The sequence below is a fragment of the Thalassophryne amazonica genome, chromosome 4 (assembly GCF_902500255.1).
Source record: "Thalassophryne amazonica chromosome 4, fThaAma1.1, whole genome shotgun sequence".
NCBI classification, from domain to species: domain Eukaryota; kingdom Metazoa; phylum Chordata; class Actinopteri; order Batrachoidiformes; family Batrachoididae; genus Thalassophryne; species Thalassophryne amazonica.
Window position 1 is genome coordinate 134,501,158 of NC_047106.1, and position 20,564 is coordinate 134,521,721.

General features: G+C 40.2%; 1 protein-coding gene across 2 annotated transcripts in view; it reads right to left on the reverse strand.

Moving 5' to 3' along the window:
- Positions 1 to 12,381: 12,381 nt before the first annotated feature.
- clns1a (chloride channel, nucleotide-sensitive, 1A) overlaps positions 12,382 to 20,564 on the reverse strand; it is a 49,977-nt gene continuing 41,794 nt past the window's right edge. For both annotated transcript variants that reach the window (XM_034168624.1, XM_034168625.1), the window contains one exon: positions 12,382 to 12,635. In XM_034168624.1, the coding sequence (XP_034024515.1) occupies position 12,635 (1 nt within the window). In that variant the 3' untranslated portion in view covers positions 12,382 to 12,634. The remainder of the gene's footprint in view (positions 12,636 to 20,564) is intronic.

A 20,564-nucleotide genomic window follows, 5' to 3' on the forward strand; every position in this document is an offset into this window, starting at 1 on the left:
CAGTACATTATTTTAAGTCTGAAATTGATATGGATTGATCACAAGTTGCTATATTTATTGCTTATTTGAAAACTATTTACAGAACAGCCTGCTCCCTTGTTTGCACTCGGGGTCGCCACAGCAAATCCAAGGTGGATCTGCATGTTGAATTGGCACAGGTTTTATGCCGGATGCCCTTCCTGACGCAACTCCACGTTACATGGAGAAATGTGGCAGGGGTGGGATTTGAACCCGGAGCCTTCTGAACTGAAACCAAGCGCATTAACCACTTGGCCACCACTCAAACTCTCATAATTGTCATAAATAAAAAACAAAAAAGGACACAAGTCCTGCTCACAGACTGATTGCCAGAGACAGGACATGTCCACATCAAGTACAACTCCAGGCATCTCCACATTTACCCACAGATGGTTCGTTCGCTCAGTTAAGTAATTAAACCATTACTTAAAAAGCCATCACTTGACCCAGCTATCTTAGCTAATTATAGGCCAATCTCCAACCTTCCTTTTCTCTCAAAAATTCTTGAAAGGGTAGTTGTAAAACAGCTAACTGATCATCTGCAGAGGAATGGTCTATTTGAAGAGTTTCAGTCAGGTTTTAGAATTCATCATAGTACAGAAACAGCATTAGTGAAGGTTACAAATGATCTTCTTATGGCCTCGGACAGTGGACTCATCTCTGTGCTTGTTCTGTTAGACCTCAGTGCTGCTTTTGATACTGTTGACCATAAAATTTTATTACAGAGATTAGAGCATGCCATAGGTATTAAAGGCACTGCGCTGCGGTGGTTTGAATCATATTTGTCTAATAGATTACAATTTGTTCATGTAAATGGGGAATCTTCTTCACAGACTAAAGTTAATTATGGAGTTCCACAAGGTTCTGTGCTAGGACCAATTTTATTTACTTTATACATGCTTCCCTTAGGCAGTATTATTAGACGGTATTGCTTAAATTTTCATTGTTACGCAGATGATACCCAGCTTTATCTATCCATGAAGCCAGAGGACACACACCAATTAGCTAAACTGCAGGATTGTCTTACAGACATAAAGACATGGATGACCTCTAATTTCCTGCTTTTAAACTCAGATAAAACTGAAGTTATTGTACTTGGCCCCACAAATCTTAGAAACATGGTGTCTAACCAGATCCTTACTCTGGATGGCATTACCCTGACCTCTAGTAATACTGTGAGAAATCTTGGAGTCATTTTTGATCAGGATATGTCATTCAAAGCGCATATTAAACAAATATGTAGGACTGCTTTTTTGCATTTACGCAATATCTCTAAAATCAGAAAGGTCTTGTCTCAGAGTGATGCTGAAAAACTAATTCATGCATTTATTTCCTCTAGGCTGGACTATTGTAATTCATTATTATCAGGTTGTCCTAAAAGTTCCCTAAAAAGCCTTCAGTTAATTCAAAATGCTGCAGCTAGAGTACTGACGGGGACTAGAAGGAGAGAGCATATCTCACCCATATTGGCCTCTCTTCATTGGCTTCCTGTTAATTCTAGAATAGAATTTAAAATTCTTCTTCTTACTTATAAGGTTTTGAATAATCAGGTCCCGTCTTATCTTAGGGACCTCGTAGTACCATATCACCCCAATAGAGCGCTTGGCTCTCAGACTGCAGGCTTACTTGTAGTTCCTAGGGTTTGTAAGAGTAGAATGGGAGGCAGAGCCTTCAGCTTTCAGGCTCCTCTCCTGTGGAACCAGCTCCCAATTCAGATCAGGGAGACAGACACCCTCTCTACTTTTAAGATTAGGCTTAAAACTTTCCTTTTTGCTAAAGCTTATAGTTAGGGCTGGATCAGGTGACCCTGAACCATCCCTTAGTTATGCTGCTATAGACGTAGACTGCTGGGGGGTTCCCATGATGCACTGTTTCTTTCGCTTTTTGCTCTGTATGCACCACTCTGCATTTAATCATTAGTGATTGATCTCTGCTCCCCTCCACAGCATGTCTTTTTCTTGGTTCTCTCCCTCAGCCCCAACCAGTCCCAGCAGAAGACTGCCCCTCCCTGAGCCTGGTTCTGCTGGAGGTTTCTTCCTGTTAAAAGGGAGTTTTTCCTTCCCACTGTAGCCAAGTGCTTGCTCACAGGGGGTCGTTTTGACCGTTGGGGTTTTACATAATTATTGTATGGCCTTGCCTTACAATATAAAGCGCCTTGGGGCAACTGTTTGTTGTGATTTGGCGCTATATAAAAAAATTGATTGATTGATTGAGTCAAAGGAAGAAAGATAAACTATAACAGAAAACAGAGCATAGCCCTGCAGCCCTGCACAAGAACAAATATAAACTAGAAGAGAAATCAGAATGCACAATCTGGCTGCAGCCAGACTGCCTGCAGGTTCTCCTCTGCGTCCTCACCTCTCTGTCCCCCTGCTGCACGCACCTGATGCAGACATTCCTGCGTCATCATGACGCCGCATGAAGCAACTCGAAGCAGGCACGGTGTGAAAGGGGCTTACGGCTGTTTATTTTTTTGTGATCTGTATGAACTTGGTGATTCATGCAAACATCCAGTGATGTTTGCATGAATCACATGAACCACATGATTTGCATTCTCTGGGCCCCTCCCCAATCGGACCGGGAGTGACATGTTTAGCCGCATGTTCTCCGAGAATTGCTGGCTGTCTGAGTGGTGTCCAAAAAATGAGGTGGGCTTCATAGATAATTGGCAAAGCTTCTGGGGAAAACCTGGTCTTGTTAGGAGAGATGGCATCCATCCCACTTTGGATGGAGCAGCTCTCATTTCTAGAAATCTGGCCAATTTTCTTAAATCCTCCAAACCGTGACTATCCAGGGTTGGGACCAGGAAGCAGAGTTGTAGTCTTACACACCTCTCTGCAGCTTCTCTCCCCCTGCCATCCCCTCATTACCCCATCCCCGTAGAGACGGTGTCTGCTCCCAGACCACCAATAACCAGCAAAAATCTATTTAAGCATAAAAATTCAAAAAGAAAAAATAATATAGCACCTTCAACTGCACCACAGACTAAAACAGTTAAATGTGGTCTATTAAACATTAGGTCTCTCTCTTCTAAGTCCCTGTTGGTAAATGATATAATAATTGATCAACATATAGATTTATTCTGCCTTACAGAAACCTGGTTACAGCAGGATGAATATGTTAGTTTGAATGAGTCAACACCCCCGAGTCACACTAACTGTCAGAATGCTCGTAGCACGGGCCGAGGTGGAGGATTAGCAGCAATCTTCCATTCCAGCTTATTAATTAATCAAAAACCCAGACAGAGCTTTAATTCATTTGAAAGCTTGACTCTTAGTCTTGTCCATCCAAATTGGAAGTCCCAAAAACCAGTTTTATTTGTTATTATCTATCGTCCACCTGGTCGTTACTGTGAGTTTCTCTGTGAATTTTCAGACCTTTTGTCTGACTTAGTGCTTAGCTCAGATAAGATAATTATAGTGGGCGATTTTAACATCCACACAGATGCTGAGAATGACAGCCTCAACACTGCATTTAATCTATTATTAGACTCTATTGGCTTTGCTCAAAATGTAAATGAGTCCACCCACCACTTTAATCATATCTTAGATCTTGTTCTGACTTATGGTATGGAAATAGAAGACTTAACAGTATTCCCTGAAAACTCCCTTCTGTCTGATCATTTCTTAATAACATTTACATTTACTCTGATGGACTACCCAGCAGTGGGGAATAAGTTTCATTACACTAGAAGTCTTTCAGAAAGCGCTGTAACTAGGTTTAAGGATATGATTCCTTCTTTATGTTCTCTAATGCCATATACCAACACAGTGCAGAGTAGCTACCTAAACTCTGTAAGTGAGATAGAGCATCTCGTCAATAGTTTTACATCCTCATTGAAGACAACTTTGGATGCTGTAGCTCCTCTGAAAAAGAGAGCTTTAAATCAGAAGTGCCTGACTCCGTGGTATAACTCACAAACTCGTAGCTTAAAGCAGATAACCCGTAAGTTGGAGAGGAAATGGCGTCTCACTAATTTAGAAGATCTTCACTTAGCCTGGAAAAAGAGTCTGTTGCTCTATAAAAAAGCCCTCCGTAAAGCTAGGACATCTTTCTACTCATCACTAATTGAAGAAAATAAGAACAACCCCAGGTTTCTTTTCAGCACTGTAGCCAGGCTGACAAAGGGTCAGAGCTCTATTGAGCTGAGTATTCCATTAACTTTAACTAGTAATGACTTCATGACTTTCTTTGCTAACAAAATTTTAACTATTAGAGAAAAAATTACTCATAACCATCCCAAAGACGTATCGTTATCTTTGGCTGCTCTCAGTGATGCCGGTATTTGGTTAGACTCTTTCTCTCCGATTGTTCTGTCTGAGTTATTTTCATTAGTTACTTCATCCAAACCATCAACATGTCTATTAGACCCCATTCCTACCAGGCTGCTCAAGGAAGCCCTACCATTATTTAATGCTTCGATCTTAAATATGATCAATCTATCTTTGTTAGTTGGCTATGTACCACAGGCTTTTAAGGTGGCAGTAATTAAACCATTACTTAAAAAGCCATCACTTGACCCAGCTATCTTAGCTAATTATAGGCCAATCTCCAACCTTCCTTTTCTCTCAAAAATTCTTGAAAGGGTAGTTGTAAAACAGCTAACTGATCATCTGCAGAGGAATGGTCTATTTGAAGAGCTTTAGTCAGGTTTTAGAATTCATCATAGTACAGAAACGGCATTAGTGAAGGTTACAAATGATCTTCTTATGGCCTCGGACAGTGGACTCATCTCTGTGCTTGTTCTGTTAGACCTCAGTGCTGCTTTTGATACTGTTGACAATAAAATTTTATTACAGAGATTAGAGCATGCCATAGGTATTAAAGGCACTGCGCTGCGGTGGTTTGAATCATATTTGTCTAATAGATTACAATTTGTTCATGTAAATGGGGAATCTTCTTCACAGACTAAAGTTAATTATGGAGTTCCACAAGGTTCTGTGCTAGGACCAATTTTATTCACTTTATACATGCTTCCCTTAGGCAGTATTATTAGACGGTATTGCTTAAATTTTCATTGTTACGCAGATGATACCCAGCTTTATCTATCCATGAAGCCAGAGGACACACACCAATTAGCTAAACTGCAAGATTGTCTTACAGACATAAAGACATGGATGACCTCTAATTTCCTGCTTTTAAACTCAGATAAAACTGAAGTTATTGTACTTGGCCCCACAAATCTTAGAAACATGGTGTCTAACCAGATCCTTACTCTGGATGGCATTACCCTGACCTCTAGTAATACTGTGAGAAATCTTGGAGTCATTTTTGATCAGGATATGTCATTCAAAGCGCATATTAAACAAATATGTAGGACTGCTTTTTTGCATTTACGCAATATCTCTAAAATCAGAAAGGTCTTGTCTCAGAGTGATGCTGAAAAACTAATTCATGCATTTATTTCCTCTAGGCTGGACTATTGTAATTCATTATTATCAGGTTGTCCTAAAAGTTCCCTAAAAAGCCTTCAGTTAATTCAAAATGCTGCAGCTAGAGTACTAACGGGGACTAGAAGGAGAGAGCATATCTCACCCATATTGGCCTCTCTTCATTGGCTTCCTGTTAATTCTAGAATAGAATTTAAAATTCTTCTTCTTACTTATAAGGTTTTGAATAATCAGGTCCCATCTTATCTTAGGGACCTCATAGTACCATATCACCCCAATAGAGCGCTTGGCTCTCAGACTGCAGGCTTACTTGTAGTTCCTAGGGTTTGTAAGAGTAGAATGGGAGGCAGAGCCTTCAGTTTTCAGGCTCCTCTCCTGTGGAACCAGCTCCCAATTCAGATCAGGGAGACAGACACCCTCTCTACTTTTAAGATTAGGCTTAAAACTTTCCTTTTTGCTAAAGCTTATAGTTAGGGCTGGATCAGGTGACCCTCAACCATCCCTTAGTTATGCTGCTATAGACGTAGACTGCTGGGGGGTTCCCATGATGCACTGTTTCTTTCTCTTTTTGCTCTGTATGCACCACTCTGCATTTAATCATTAGTGATCGATCTCTGCTCCCCTCCACAGCATGTCTTTTTCCTGGTTCTCTCCCTCAGCCCCAACCAGTCCCAGCAGAAGACTGCCCCTCCCTGAGCCTGGTTCTGCTGGAGGTTTCTTCCTGTTAAAAGGGAGTTTTTCCTTCCCACTGTCGCCAAGTGCTTGCTCACAGGGGGTCGTTTTGACCGTTGGGGTTTTACATAATTATTGTATGGCCTTGCCTTACAATATAAAGCGCCTTGGGGCAACTGTTTGTTGTGATTTGGCGCTATATAAAAAAAAATTGATTGATTGATTGATTGATGTAAACAGGGAAATAATGTGTCAGCCTTGTTCACTGTATTCTTCTCAAAAACACTGCGTTCAGTATGAGCAAAGTTTTCCAACTGACTTCATATCATCAGCCAAACTAAGAGCAAGCATACGGTTAAAAAAACAAAAAAACAAACAAACCCGACTGGAGTGGAGGTGGTGACCTGGTGACCGACACAACCAGTGGCGGCTGGCCCATAGGGGGCGCTAGGGCACTGCCCTCCTAGATGTGGAGGGGAAAAGTCATAATATATATATATTTAAAAAGTATTATCAATGTCAGTTTTACTTAATAGTATGTGCCTACATGTAATATGAATGATTAAAACAACACTTCCTCCAACTGACTCTCCTTCAACAGTGCATTTCCACCGACAGAAGCAGAAAACGTATCATTCCTCGTCTTGGGCGATCATTCAAATCGCCCTTGAAGTGCAGCGAAATAACCAATTGTATGTAGTTGCTAGGGAAAATTAATAAGTAGCAAATCAACATTGCCAAAATTAATGGCTTTGGGGCGCTGGAATTTTAGCCCTTGCCATAAAAATGCGGGAAGGTTAGATTGCTACAGTCAGTGATATACGTGACGCTGCAGCTGCTGCTGTCAGTCAGTCAGGAAGAGATGATGGTGATGACGACGTCTGGGTTATATTTATTTATTTTTATTTTGTCTCCGTTTGTTTTGTTGGAGTAAGTTGAAGAACTCTTCGGAGGTTTAAAACGGGACAAAACTAATCAAATCAGTGACGCCAAAGTTTGGCGGGAATCCTTTTGGAGGCGCATGGAGGTGCGCACATCAGATCTTTCTCGTGGTTTAATGACAGTTGCACATCCCGGTTGGAGGAGAGTCGTTTGTCTGACTCGTTATAAACCGTGTCAGGCTTCATTCACACTGTCAGCGCGCACACGTCACGGAGGCTGCTGATCTGCGCTCTTTACTGCGGGGTGGAAAGGAGGCATCCACCTCTGCCAGCTGCAGACTGACTCCTCTGGATCCACTTCAGCTCAGGTGAGCTGACGAGCTGCTCGGATTTATTCCCGAATGTTGCTCCTGGTGTGGAAACGAGGATGAAAATTTAAGATAAAACGAATGAGTGATGTTTTTTGTTTGTTTGTTTTAGGGGATCAAAGCTGTGATCTTTATTGGGACAGCAGACCAGTTATAATGGTAATAGGGGAGGCCGGGGCTGTTTGTAACAGTGTTCAAAGCTGCAGCCATGCTGGTATTTTGATTTCACTTTACACGTTATGAGGATCAGTCCACAGAAGTGAAATATTCTTTGGAGTATTCCACACTCTAAAACAAATTATTTGCTCAGTTTAAAAACGAAACAAAACAAAACCCTAAAATAGCAATTTGCATGTTTTTTTAAAGAAATTCTAACTCAGCCACTGAGTTCACACAAGACACTTATAGTAAGTCAAACCCAGGTTTAGCAACGCATTTAATTAAGTGGTTTTGTATACTTCATTTGCTTTGTCCTCTAAACTGTTAATTTTAACCAATTTAAAGGTTTTGGTGTTATTAGTCAAGTTATTTAATTTAAGTTTTTCTAGCTTCTTTAGTTTGCCTCCATTCCACTCAGTAATGTTCATGCAAAATATTACCTTAATTTTCTCTCGCTCTCTCTCTCTCACACACACACACTCTCTCTCTCCCTCACTCTCACACACACACACACTCCCTCACTCTCACACGCTCTCTCTCTCTCGCTCACACACAAACACTTTGTCTCTCTCTCTTGCTCTCTCTCTCACACACACGCGAACACTTTCTCTCACACACACACAAACATTTTCTCTCTCTCTCACACACACACACACAAACATTTTCTCTCTCTCTCACACACACAAATATTCTCTCTCTCTGAAGGTGGTGTGAACATTGTAATATGTACATAATGTTCTTTTGTCAATTGAAGAATTTTTCCATATTTTGAAAGAGTGTAAATTTGGTGATATTTTCCATTTTGCTAATGGGGTGTCATTGTGAACCCCAGGATCTGTTTGTCTGAAGATCAATCAATCAATTTTTTTATATAGCGCCAAATCACAACAAACAGTTGCCCCAAGGCGCTTTATATTGTAAGGCAAGATAATGGCAGTGCAGTACAGTTTGGTGTACTATGTGTGTAATTGGTGTCAAATGGTGAAATGTTCTTTGCTCAAGAACTTGAGTGTTGTATTTGATACTGTTCCTTTCAAAAGGAGAAATGGGGCCTAATATAGCTGTAAATGGTTAACTTTATCTGTAAAACTGCTGATTTTGAGAAGGACATGAAATGATTATTGTGGAATTGTAGTAATTTTCCGACTGTTCACTTGAATGCCTGTACTGGACAAGGCAAGGGAATCTATTGGCACTGCAGCCCCACCAAGACTGTTTTTCACCAGCCGCCACTGGACACAACACAAGTCGTTTTCAGCTCTGTCTTGTCAAATGCACTGTGTACATTACGAAACAAGTTCACCAAGTAACTTTAAATACCATACAAACCAAAATAGAGGCGAATTGAAGAAAACCTAATGAGTACTGAGAGAGTGACACGAGGTAGAGTCAAGCCAAGCACAGAGAGAGAGATCAGTTCCTGTCTGTATGAGTGTGAGAGTGAGGTTTGGGTGCAGAGCCATGTCTGTGTTGGGAGGGGCGGGTGCTGTATGTGACTGGCCAATCACAGAGCGTGAAGACAGTCAGGATTTTCCTTCAGCAAGAGCACAGATATTGAGTTTTACTCGTATCATGCTCGTACTCGTCAAAAATGCTAATCCATAATTCCAACTAAGGAGCCGATGGAGGAGCTGCAGGCATCAGAAAAACGTGACCTCATCAGAGTGACCTGACTTTCTGCGGACCACTGACAAAAACCTACAAGAACAAAGTTTGACTGATGATCAAATGTAATTTTTTTTTTAAAGATGACTTGAATAGATAACGTGTGAGTATCTGATGCTGCGAGAGTGATTCATTCTCACACGATCGGACCATCTGTGTGATAATGCAGATGTGCGCACACGTGTTTTGAATTCTTAGGTGGACTGTGAATAAAGCTGGTGTTTTCATCTACAAGCGTGAGATTTATTCTGTAAAGTGAATTCAAACGTTTCACAGGGATGTTTGCTTTTGTGGAGCCTCTGGATTATACAGATTAAGATGATTCTGGATTTTTCCAGATGTGGAGATGCACAAATTCCACCCATCTTTATTATAGTGAAGTCAGAAATTATTCAGTTTATGCATTTGAAGAGTTTATATGCAAAAAAAAAGTGTATTTTACCTCAAGTGAGAAAACATGAATTCCCAGATATTAGAAAATGCAGATTTTCATAAATGAAATGACACTGGTGGGTTCAAACGCTTGAAAACCGTCCACACTGGACAGTGACATAAAGTCACATTGGACTCAACCAAAAATCTGTGGAGACTTTCAGCAGTTTCCACCTAAATTCTTCATTTCAATGTCACATTGTTGCTATGCCCCCCCCCCCCCCCCCCCCCCCAAAAAAAACCCCATTCTAAACACATCTTTGTGCCACAACAGGATGATTTTATGATTTTCTCCTGATGTATGTCTTTAAAACTCCTTTCCTGTTTCTGCAGGTTGTTAGTGAGTGCGCTTTACCAAAAGGAAAGATGGATTTGTAACTTTATAACTAAGTTTTTTTATATATATATATATAATTGTACAAGGTGGAGAATCCACATGACTTGGTGTGTTGTGATAAAGAGTAATTTTAGTGTCAAAGTTTCTTTGTAACAATGTTTTCAGCTTCAGTACTTGGTAACTAGAAGAGGACCAGAGTGCAAACCTCTGGGGGAAGTGTGGAGGATTTGGACAGCACACATGGATGTCAGCGGGGTGGTGAGCTTATGGGTTCAACTGTGCAGGACAGAATTCGGTCTTGTAGATTGTGATAAATTGGAACATCTGGCACAGGTCCGCGGATGACTTGGCTGACACATTTGCAAAAGTAGCATTCGAAAATTACTTTTGTGTGTTCAAGGCTGATGAAAATGAGATGCAAAACAGGGTGTATATATATATATATATAAATAAATAAAATAAAATATAGCTTTCAAGGGGTTCCCAGTAACACTTAAAATGTGTGTATTTTTAAAGGGTCTGGACTGGGCTGAGACATGAGACTGTCCCAAATTTTCTCTTTTCATCATTGATCCTTTGAATCCTTTAAACTAACTGACGAGCAACTAGGACCTATAATCACTTGTTGCTTGAAGTCAGGTCCAATTATATTTGAACACTGCGGCCATTTAAGAGCCAATTTTTATAAGAGTCAGGCAGGTTGTGATAGTGACCAACTCAGATTTTGCTCAAACTTTGGTAACTGGATGTACCCTCCACCAAACGAACATACACCAAAAATTTTGGCCAAATCCCCTACGGTGACCTTGCCAGGGGTCATCAAAGTTCACACCCAGTACTGCCTAAAACAGGAATTTGGTGATCAGGGAAGTTTTAGACAGCTCTTATATGAAATGAATTCAATCCAGCAAAGTACTTTTGTGATCTAAGTATTATAGGAGGACAATTCTTCAAAATAATCACTAATTTGGGTTGGGGGATTGAAGGCTTTGACTATAGGGGGCGATTCAAGTTGGTGAATTTCCAGAAATACTCATATTTTTTAAGGCTATTACTCAATATGCGTTTAATCCCCCAGCAAGATTTTTATTATATTAGAAAGGGCAATACTTACCCTCTTTAAAACAACAAAAAAAAATCAGTGGGGGATTTTATGTGTTGGCCACCAGGCTGCACCAAAGTGATCAAATTTGTTTTTCATACAACTTTGGCGCCCTCTGAGGGCCAACAGGTTTTTCAGAAGATTAACATTCATTCACCTTCTACCTCTTAGTCCATTGAGGGGTCGCGGGGTGCTGGAGCCTGTATTGTGTTAATATCCACTGAAACATCTTTGGGGGGCATCTCAATAAGCAATTACAATTATTTCACAAGATATTTACGGATTGAACATATGAAATTACAGCTAGAAGCCAAGCAGTAAAATGGCTTCCTAAGACAAGCACCACCCCCTTTGTATTGTTTCAAGAATTAATTGAGTAGTTATCATAGCCAACAATAGATGGCACCACTATCTGGGCTATGTTGCTAGGCCTAGGCAGAAAAGACTTCACAATTGCTACTCACTATTTTATCTTCTTCATGTAGGGCCAATAATGCTTACATCACCATGTGGAAAAATAGCCGATTACCGTGCCAATAAAATGCTTTTTTTTTTTTATCAAAAAAAGATTTTCCAATTAATTTGTATAAAAGAAGGATTAGTCTCAACAGAAATGCAGTTTATAATTCATTAAACTTGTTGGTCACCAGGGGGCGCTAAAGTTGTATGAAAAACACAAATTTGACCACTTTGGCGCCACCTGGTGGCCAACGCATACAATCCCCCAATGATTTTTTTTTTATTATTTATTTTTTTTTTTAAAAAGAGGCTAAGTCTTACCCTTTCTAGTACAATAAAAACCTTGCTGGGGGATTAAACGCATATTGAGTAATAGCGTTCAAAAATATGAACATTTCTGAAAATTCGTCAACCTGAAGTGCCCCCTAGCGCGTTCAATCCCCCAACCCAGATTTGTGATTATTTTGAAGAACTGTCCTCCTATAATACTTAAATCACAAAAGTACTTTGGGGGATTGAACACATTTCATGTAAGAGCTGTCCAAATCTTTCCTGTTCACCAAATTTCAGTTTAAGGCCATTCTGGGTGTGAACTTTGATGACCCATGGTGAGGTCACCGTATGGAATTTGGCCAAAATTTTTGGTGTATGTTTGTTTGGTGGTGGGTGCATCCAGTTACCAAAGTTTGATCAAAATCTGAGTTGGTCACTTTCATAGCCCCATGCAAATTGCCTGATTCTTATAAAAATTGGCTCTTAATCTTTGAATATTTATCTGATTCTGGCTGCCACACACTCTGACAGACAAAACTGCTGGTGTCCAAATACGTATGGCCTGGCTGTGCTGTATTCTGTGCTGGCTGAAGAAAAGGGTCAAAATTATAACAGTCAAAACCAGTTTTCTATACAAAAACTATGCATTTATTCAGTTTCATACAAACACCATTTCTGTCCCAAAGCAGGAAAAAAAAAAAGAAGAAGCTGATCTTTAGGTGGAAACAATCAGTTTTTGTTTTTTTTTTTGTTTTTTTTTACAGTAGGAAACAGACATTTCCTGCTGCATGTCTTTAGAACACGAGCGTGAGAGGTTATAAAGACGTTCACGTGTCCTCTTCATCCATCCCAGGATGCAACACTGCTGCCGACGCCCATCTACAGAAAGACACAAACATGAGAAGAACAAATGTGTTACATGTTCATCAAATCAAATCAATTTTATTTATATAGCGCCAAATCACAACAAACAGTTACCCTAAGGCGCTTTATATTGTAAGGCAAAGCCATACAATAATTACAGAAAAACCACAACGGTCAAAACGACCCCCTGTGAGCAAGCACTTGGCGACAGTGGGAAGTGTTCCTGCGACGTGTTCATGACATTATTTACATGAAATGTGGAGGGAGGAGCAGTGAGGACTTTCTGGGCAGAGGACGGGAGACCACGTGCAGCAGTGGCGTAACCGTGGACCACCACAGTGGAGAGCAGCGTCTGAGTTTTTATCTTGAAAATAAGATTTGGGTTGAGCTTTTGAGATTAGTTTTATATAAGGAGGTGAAGTAATTAACACTTATGACCAAACAGCGCGGGATGAAGTGGGATCGATATACAAGAGGCCTGGGGAGGCGACTCAATAAACAGGGTGCACCTCAAAAAGAGGCTTCTGCATTTTCTTCCTTCAGTCTCAGCTCTGAAAGGACGGAATAGTCTTCACAGTCACTTCTTACTTATTTCTCAGCTAATTATTATTAATTAAACTGACTGCACTCTGCAGAGGTGTGCAGTGACACACACTCCTTGTGCACAGTAGGTGATCTGAACACCTCCCATACAGGCACAAACAGACGTGTGCCATTCCATTGGTGGACTTTGTTTTTAATGCAGAACCATGAATTTCACAGTAAAATAATTTAATTTGGGGGTGTTGGGGATAAAGTTTTGGTGCAGGTGGTTGACAGATGGGTGATTTATTGTTTAATAGTGAGTTCAGATGATGGCAGATCTGATCTGCACAGCTTTAAGTGCACATTTAATTTTCATAATTCATTACATTTACGATCGATATTAATATATCAGTTAAATGCACCTAAAACATCTCCTGTTAAACATGTAGTTTAGCAAAAATTTTGATGAAGAAATCAATATGATTCTGGAAATGTTAGATCTCAAGATGTACATGATGTAACTGATCTGCAAGAATGCAAGATGATCGCTTACCTGTGCTGCTGCCCACATATCACTATAATTACACACACGTGTTCACAGCGAGTGGTTTTGTAGTATTTTTGTTTGTTTTTATTTGGTTTGGAGTTTTTTTTTGTGTCTGATTTGCAACCGTAATCCAGCATTAACGTCCGTAAATCAGACACAAGAGGGTTATTCCCATTCTAATCCAATTCCATCGTTTGCACAATTCAGTTTTCTGTAAGTAATTTGGTCGGCGAAGCTTACTGTAGCAACAGCGTCTTTATGCTAAACTGGAACTTCTGTGAGCAGACCCACAGATTTCTCCATCTCATCAACTGCACTGAATAATTCTGTATCAGAACCCACATCAATACTTCCATACGATACAACCCCAATTCCAATGAAGTTGGGATGTTGTGTGAAATGTTAATAAAAACAGAATACAGTGATTTGCAAATCCTCTTCAACCTATATTCAACTGAATACACCACAAAGACAAGATATTTAATGTTCAAACTGATAGACTTTATTGTTTTTGTGCAAATATTTGCTCATTTTGAAATGGATGCCTGCAACATGTTTCAAAAAAGCTGGGACAGTGGCAACAAAAGACTGGGAATGTTGATGAATGCTCAAAGAACAGCTGTTTGGAACATTCCACAGGTGAACAGGTTAACTGGAAACAGGTGAGTGTCATGATTGGGTATAAAAGGAACATTCCCAAAAGGCTCAGCTGTTCACAAGCAAAGATGGGGTAAGGATGACCACTTTGTGAACTGTGTGAAAAAAAATAGTCCAACAGTTTAAGAACAATGTTTCTCAACGTTTAATTGCAAGGAATTTAGGGATTCCATCATCTACAGTCCATAATATAATCAGAAGATTAAGAGAACCTGGAGAACTTTCTACATGCAAGCACCAAGGCTGAAAACCAACACTGAATGCCAGTGACTTTTGATCCCTCAGGCGGCACTGCATTAAAAACCAACATCATTGTGTAAAGGATCTTACTGCGTGGGCTCAGGAACACTTCAGAAAACCATTGTCAGTTAACACAGTTTGTAGCTACATATACAAGTGCAAGTTAAAACTCTACCAAGCAAAGTGAAAGCCATACATCAACAACATCCAGAAACGCTGTCACCTTCTCTGGGCCGAGCTCATTTGAAATGGACAGGCGAAAAGTAGAAAAGCGTGCTGTGGTCTGATGAGTCCACATTTCAAATTGTTTTTGGAAATCATGGATGTTGTGTCCTCTGGATAAAAGAGGAAAAAGACCATCCAGATTGTTACCAGCACAAAGTTCAAAAGCCAGCATCTGTGATGGTATGCGGTTGTGTTAGTGCCCATGGCATACACATCAAATCAAATCAGTTTTATTTATATAGCGCCAAATCACAACAAACAGTTGCCCCAAGGCGCTTTATATTGTAAGGCAAAAGCTATACAATAATTACAGAAAAACCCCAACGGTCAAAACGACCCCCTGTGAGCAAGCACTTGGCGACAGTGGGAAGGAAAAACTCCCTTTTAACAGGAAGAAACCTCCAGCAGAACCAGGCTCAGGAAGGGGCAGTCTTCTGCTGGGACTGGTTGTGGCTGAGGGGAGAGAATCAGGAAAAAGACATGCTGGGAGGGGAGCAGAGATCAATCACTAATGATTAAATGCAGAGTGGTGCATACAGAGCAAAAAGAGAAAGAAACACTCAGTGCATCATGGGAACCCCCCAGCAGTCTACGTCTATAGCAGCATAACTAAGGGATGGTTCAGGGTCACCTGATCCAGCCCTAACTATAAGCTTTAGCAAAAAGGAAAATTTTAAGTCTAATCTTAAAAGTAGAGAGGGTGTCTGTCTCCCTGATCCGAATTGGGAGCTGGTTCCACAGGAGAGGAGCCTGAAAGCTGAAGGCTCTGCCTCCCATTCTACTCTTAAAAACCCTAGGAACTACAAGTAAGCCTGCAGTCTGAGAGCGAAGCGCTCTATTGGGGTGATATGGGGTCCCTAAGATAAGATGGGACCTGATTATTCAAAACCTTATAAGTAAGAAGAATAATTTTAAATTCTATTCTAGAATTAACAGGAAGCCAATGAAGAGAGGCCAATATGGGTGAAATATGCTCTCTCCTTCTAGTCCCCGTAAGTACTCTAGCTGCAGCATTTTGAATTAACTGAAGGCTTTTCAGGGAACTTTTAGGACAACCTGATAATAATGAACTACAATACAATAGTGGGGCCAAGTACAATAACTTCAGTTTTATTTGAATTTAAAAGCAGGAAATTAGAGGTCATCCATGTCTTTATGTCTGTAAGACATTCCTGCAGTTTAACTAATCAGTGTGTGTCCTCTGGCTTCATGGATAGATAAAGCTGGGTATCATCTGCGTAACAATGAAAATTTAAGCAATGCTTTCTAATAATACTGCCTAAGGGAAGCATGTATAAAGTGAATAAAATTGGTCCTAGCACAGAACCTTGTGGAATTCCATAATTAACCTTAGTCTGTGAAGAAGACTCCCCATTTACATGAACAAATTGTAATCTATTAGATAAATATGATTCAAACCACCGCAGCACAGTGCCTTTAATACCTATGGCATGCTCTAATCTCTGTAATAAAATTTTATGGTCAACAGTATCAAAAGCAGCACTGAGGTCTAAAAGGACAAGCACAGAGATGAGTCCACTGTCTGAGGCCATAAGAAGATCATTTATAACCTTCACTAATGCTGTTTCTGTACTATGATGAATTCTAAAACCTGACTGAAACTCTCCAAATAGACCATTCCTCTGCAGATGATCAGTTAGCTGTTTTACAACTACCCTTTCAAGATTGTTTGAGAGAAAAGGAAGGTTGGAGATTGGCCTATAATTAGCTATGAGCAGTAAGATGCCCTAGCTTTACGGAGGGCTTTTTTATAGAGCAACAGACTCTTTTTCCTGGCTAAGTGAAGATCTTCTAAATTAGTGAGACGCCATTTCCTCTCCAACTTACGGGTTATCTGCGAGTTTGTGAGTTATACCACGGAGTCAGGCACTTCTGATTTAAGGCTATCTTTTTCAGAGGCGCTACAGCATCCAAAGTTGTGCTCAATGAGGATGTAAAACTACTGACGAGATACTCTATCTCACTCACAGAGTTTAGGTAGCTACTCTGCACTGTGTTGGTATATGGCATTGGAGAACATAAAGAATGAATCATATCCTTAAACCTAGTTACAGCGCTTTCCGAAAGACTTCTACTGTAATGACAATTATTCCCCACTGCTGGGTAGTCCATTAAAGTAAATGTAAATGTTATTAAGAAATGATCAGACAGAAGGGAGTTTTCAGAGAATACTGTTAAGTCTTCAATTTCCATACCATAAGTCAGAACAAGATCTAAGATATGATTAAAGTGGTGGGTGGACTCATTTACATTTTGAGCAAAGCCAATTGAGTCTAATAATAGATTAAATGCAGTGTTGAGGCTGTCATTCTCAGCATCTGTGTGGATGTTAAAATCGCCCACTATAATTATCTTATCTGAGCTAAGCACTAAGTCAGACAAAAGGTCTGAAAATTCACAGAGAAAATCACAGTAACGACCAGGTGGACGATAGATAACAAATAAAACTGTTTTTTGGGACTTCCAATTTGGATGGACAAGACTAAGAGACAAGCTTTCAAATGAATTAAAGCTCTGTCTTGGTTTTTGATTAATTAATAAGCTGGAGTGGAAGACTGCTGCTAATCCTCCAGTCAGACAAAAGGTCTGAAAATCTGTAATGGACCATCAATGCTGAAAGGTACATCCAGGTTTTGGAGCAACACATGTTGCCATCCAAGGAACGTCTTTTTCAGGGACGTCTCTGCTTATTTCAGCAAGACAATGCCAAGCCACATTCTGCATGTGTTACAACAGCGTGGCTTCGTAATAAAAGAGTGCGGGTACTAGACTGGCCTGCCTGCAGTCCAGACCTGTCACCCATTGAAAATGTGTGTGTGGCGCATTATGAAGCTCAAAATACGACAACAGAGACCCTGGACTGTTGAACAACTGAAATCAAGCAAGAATGGGAAAGAATTCCAACCAAAAAGCTTCAACAATTAGTGTCCTCAGTTCCCAAATGCTTATTGAGTGTTGTTAGAAGGAAAGGTGATGTAACACAGTGGTAAACATACTACTGTCCCAGCTTTTTTGAAACGTGTTGCAGGCATCCATTTCAAAATGAGCAAATATTTGCACAAAAAAAATAAAGTTTATCAGTTTGAACATTAAATATCTTGTCTTTGTGGTGTATTCAATTGAATATAGGTTGAAGAGGATTTGAAAATCATTGTATTCTGTTTTTCATTTACATTTTACACAACATCCCAACTTCTTTGGAATTGGGTTTGTAGATTAAATTCGTTGTCGCTCCACCAGTTCTAATCGCTCTCAGCTGACAGCGCCGTTATTGACATCTGCACAGCAAAGCGGTCAGGGCGCAGCGTAATACATCAAATGTGAAACGGTCGAATATTTTGCCAACGCAATATTTTATGGTCAGAAATCTCACACGATTAACCAATCAGATTTGCGGAACAAATGTAATTGGATTAGAATTTCAAACTAACGCCCCCTACTTGAGAGATGAAATTTTGTCAAACTAGACATGATGTGAATTGCAGCAGATTAGACCCTGGGACAGAAACAAGGTCTCAGGATGCAAAGTTTGACTGACAAAGCAAGAAAGGAAATTGGTACCACTGAGGGAGAGGGTGAGAAGTCTCAGGAGGCCACCTTATGAATAAACAGCAGGTCGCCTTTATTTATATCTGTCTGTGCTCTGAGAGTCCACCTGTCAGAGCCTGTTTGTTGAATGGGAAATGATGCAGCATTCCAAAAATATTCAAAACATGTGATGAGAAAAAAGTGGATGAGCCTCAACAAGACAGCGTGAAGATTCCCTCCTCAAGGGTTTTATAGCTTGTTTTCTTGTAGTGTTCTTGTGTCGGATTATTTCAGCCAGACTTGTCCCCACCAACAAAGAAAATTTAACATTAGAGCAGCTACTTCTTGTTCAATGACCATTTTGTGTACGTTGATATTTGGATATGCATAACAATCTGCTTCTATATTGGCTGTGGGGAATTTTAACAAGCTGCCATAATCTATGTGGTCCCCAGAGCTCAGCCTTAGAAACAAGGGTGGGGGGACCCCAACGGTAAAATACTGCTTCATCTAATGGTTATTTTCATAGTTGAATAACTGAGAAAATAACCAACCAAATAATTAATTAGTTATTTATAGCCAGAAATTGACAGGAAATGGTCAAAAAGTCCACCAGAGCCCAAAATGATGCGTTTAAATGTCCTGTTTAGGGCACAACCCAAAAATATGTAGTCTACTGCCAAAAAGGAGCAAAGAAAGTCATCAAATATACAAGTATTCACATTAAAGAAGCTGAAGTGAAGCTGAAGCGACACCAGCAACCATAGTCAATCGTCTTCCGGGGGCCAGAGCAGGCGACATTGAAGGAAATTTGAAACTGCTGGCTAAGGCTAAGCGTAAATTTGGTAAGATTGTAATTCACGTCGGCAGTAATGACACCCGGTTACGCCAATCGGAGGTCACTAAAATTAACATTGAATCGGTGTGTAACTTTGCAAAAACAATGTCGGACTCTGTAGTTTTCTCTGGGCCCCTCCCCAATCGGACCGGGAGTGACATGTTTAGCCGCATGTTCTCCTTGAATTGCTGGCTGTCTGAGTGGTGTCCAAAAAATGAGGTGGGCTTCATAGATAATAGGCAAAGCTTCTGGGGAAAACCTGGTCTTGTTAGGAGAGACGGCATCCATCCCACTTTGGATGGAGCAGCTCTCATTTCTAGAAATCTGGCCAATTTTCTTAAATCCTCCAAACCGTGACTATCCAGGGTTGGGACCAGGAAGCAGAGTTGTAGTCTTACACACCTCTCTACAGCTTCTCTTCCCCTGCCATCCCCTCATTACCCCATCCCCGTAGAGACGGTGCCTGCTCCCAGACCACCAATAACCAGCAAAAATCTATTTAAGCATAAAAATTCAAAAAGAAAAAATAATATAGCACCTTCAACTGCACCACAGACTAAAACAGTTAAATGTGGTCTATTAAACATTAGGTCTCTCTCTTCTAAGTCCCTGTTAGTAAATGATATAATAATTGATCAACATATTGATTTATTCTGCCTTACAGAAACCTGGTTACAGCAGGATGAATATGTTAGTTTAAATGAGTCAACACCCCCGAGTCACACTAACTGCCAGAACGCTCGTAGCACGGGCCGAGGCGGAGGATTAGCAGCAATCTTCCATTCCAGCTTATTAATTAATCAAAAACCCAGACAGAGCTTTAATTCATTTGAAAGCTTGACTCTTAGTCTTGTCCATCCAAATTGGAAGTCCCAAAAACCAGTTTTATTTGTTATTATCTATCGTCCACCTGGTCGTTACTGTGAGTTTCTCTGTTAATTTTCAAACCTTTTGTCTGACTTAGTGCTTAGCTCAGATAAGATCATTATAGTGGGCGATTTTAACATCCACACAGATGCTGAGAATGACAGCCTCAACACTGCATTTAATCTATTATTAGACTCAACTGGCTTTGCTCAAAATGTAAATGAGTCCACCCACCACTTTAATCATATCTTAGATGATCTTCTGACTTATGGTATGGAAATTGAAGACTTAACAGTATTCCCTGAAAACTCCCTTCTGTCTGATCATTTCTTAATAACATTTACATTTACTCTGATGGACTACCCAGCAGTGGGGAATAAGTTTCATTACACTAGAAGTCTTTCAGAAAGCGCTGTAACTAGGTTTAAGGATATGATTCCTTCTTTATGTTTTCTAATGCCATATACCAACACAGTGCAGAGTAGCTACCTAAACT